General features: G+C 43.6%; 1 protein-coding gene across 2 annotated transcripts; it reads right to left on the bottom strand.

Moving 5' to 3' along the window:
* Nucleotides 1-229: 229 nt before the first annotated feature.
* Nucleotides 230-1494, bottom strand: C1QTNF4 (C1q and tumor necrosis factor related protein 4). Of its 2 annotated transcripts, XM_018559727.1 has the most exons (2): nt 994-1494; nt 230-891 (listed from the first exon to the last, which is right to left on the bottom strand). In XM_018559727.1, the coding sequence occupies exons 1-2, from the start codon at nt 1490-1492 to the stop codon at nt 383-385; spliced, it is 1008 nt and encodes a 335-aa protein (XP_018415229.1). In that variant the 5' UTR covers nt 1493-1494; the 3' UTR covers nt 230-382. The 2 variants fall into 2 exon arrangements, with proteins under 2 accessions (XP_018415229.1, XP_018415228.1); XM_018559726.1 differs by having other exon boundaries at nt 230-1494.
* Nucleotides 1495-1726: the final 232 nt, after the last annotated feature.

Raw genomic sequence — 1726 nt, 5'->3', positions numbered from 1 at the left:
CCTGCTCAGCTATATGTATGAATAATATATTATGTCCATTTCCATCCCATGCGTTTTAAAGAAACCTTCAACTTATGGAAGGTTGCTTTCTTCATATCAGCTGAAACCTACCCATGGATCACCTTACACTGTATGTTCAGGAGAGAACGGATATTCAGTAATTGCATCTAGCTACAGTCGTGACCAAAGACAAAATGGATAGTGTTACCCTGAATGTGGCTTTTAACAAAATGAGTGGTGTAATAAGCACATAGCTGTGTCACAGGTAAAAGTGGATGAAGTAAGCCTGATTTAAACATTTGTATGGCAACGTTAAGCATGTGCCTACTTCCTCTACTGTCAAATCCTGCCATGCCAAGGTCAGTTACTGTGGCAGTATCCATTAGATTTCAGTAAGAACGATTTCTGACTTGTGCCTTGTTTCAGATGTTGGCTGCTTGGTCGCTAATTCTGGGTAAACCAGAAAACCGGTGAAGGTAATATACTTTCCATGGTTGCTGTAGGCTCCGTACCCTTCGTGCCTATAGCTGTAGAGCCACACTGTGTCTCCAGGCTGTAGAGACAACATGATGCTTTGGCTCTGCATCTCTCGCTTTTTTGAGTGGCTGTCATCATAAATCATGGCCTGGACATCGTTTTGGTTCTTCATTAACTTGACAGACATGGTTTTGTAGGGCATTTTTCCTATGGTGAAAGAAAAATAATAGGCCCCCGCCAAACGGCACTGGAATTCCCCAGAAGATAAATTGAAATCGCTTCCGATATTGACGAACTCTGTGTCGAAAATGATTGGCAGGTGCTCTGTTTTTTCTTCATCTGATCCAATGAGGCTCTTGGTTCGGGCAACTGAAAAGGCCGACCGAGGATCTTTGTTTACTGTGGGTTGGTCGGCTGCCATTGCATTCTTGTTGTAGACTTCATTGCGCTCTGAGGAACTCTCTCGTGATGTCACCATGTTTTGTGAGTCTTGCAGCCTGTAGTTGTCACTGCCGCTCTGGAAATAGTAGGATGTATCAGGGTAGATTAAGTAGCCGTTAAAGGTTGTGTAAGGCCCAACATTGCTATAGAGGGCATATTTTGGATCTCCGTGCAGCCGTAGCCAAACCGTGTCTCCATAATCCAACTGCAGCATTGCACTCTGGCTAGCCACCTTGCGCTCTTGGTGGTGATTTTCATCATAAGCAATCACCTGGACCTCATTCTTGTTCTTCATCAGCATGACTGACAGGTTCTTCTTGGGGAACTTCCCGACGGTGAAGGAGAAGTAGTAAGCCCCAGGAATGCGACATCGGAAAATGCCAGCCTTTGGATCAAAATCAGCCCCGATGTTTACATAAACCTTGTCGAAGGTGATGACCATCTCAGGGCCTCCTTCCATGCTGCTTGTACGGGCAACAGAGAAAGCAGAGCGGAAATCGCTCCCAAGGGCCAAAGGGGAGAGGAGTAACTGAGCAATCAGTCCAAAAAGGGAATAAGCGCCAAGGGAAGACATTGTGTCCTAAGCAAAAAAAAGAAACAAACATAAAAAAGTTAAATTTTCTAGACTCAAAAATAAAGAGACTACAACTCTATGTCCATTGTCAGCAAAGCTTCCATATCCCTCGCAGGTGTGAATTTGCATTAGGGTGATATATAATAATATAGGGAAAATTAACACATTACATTACCATGACAACATAGGTGCAGAATCCTTGTGGTCTTTTGCATGTTTTCGTTTCAAATTAAG

This window comes from Nanorana parkeri, unplaced genomic scaffold (genome assembly GCF_000935625.1).
Source record: "Nanorana parkeri isolate BGI_ZX_2015 unplaced genomic scaffold, ASM93562v1 scaffold414, whole genome shotgun sequence".
Taxonomy (NCBI): domain Eukaryota; kingdom Metazoa; phylum Chordata; class Amphibia; order Anura; family Dicroglossidae; genus Nanorana; species Nanorana parkeri.
Note: the sequence above shows the minus strand (reverse complement) of the source record. Positions and strands in the feature narration are given on the sequence as shown.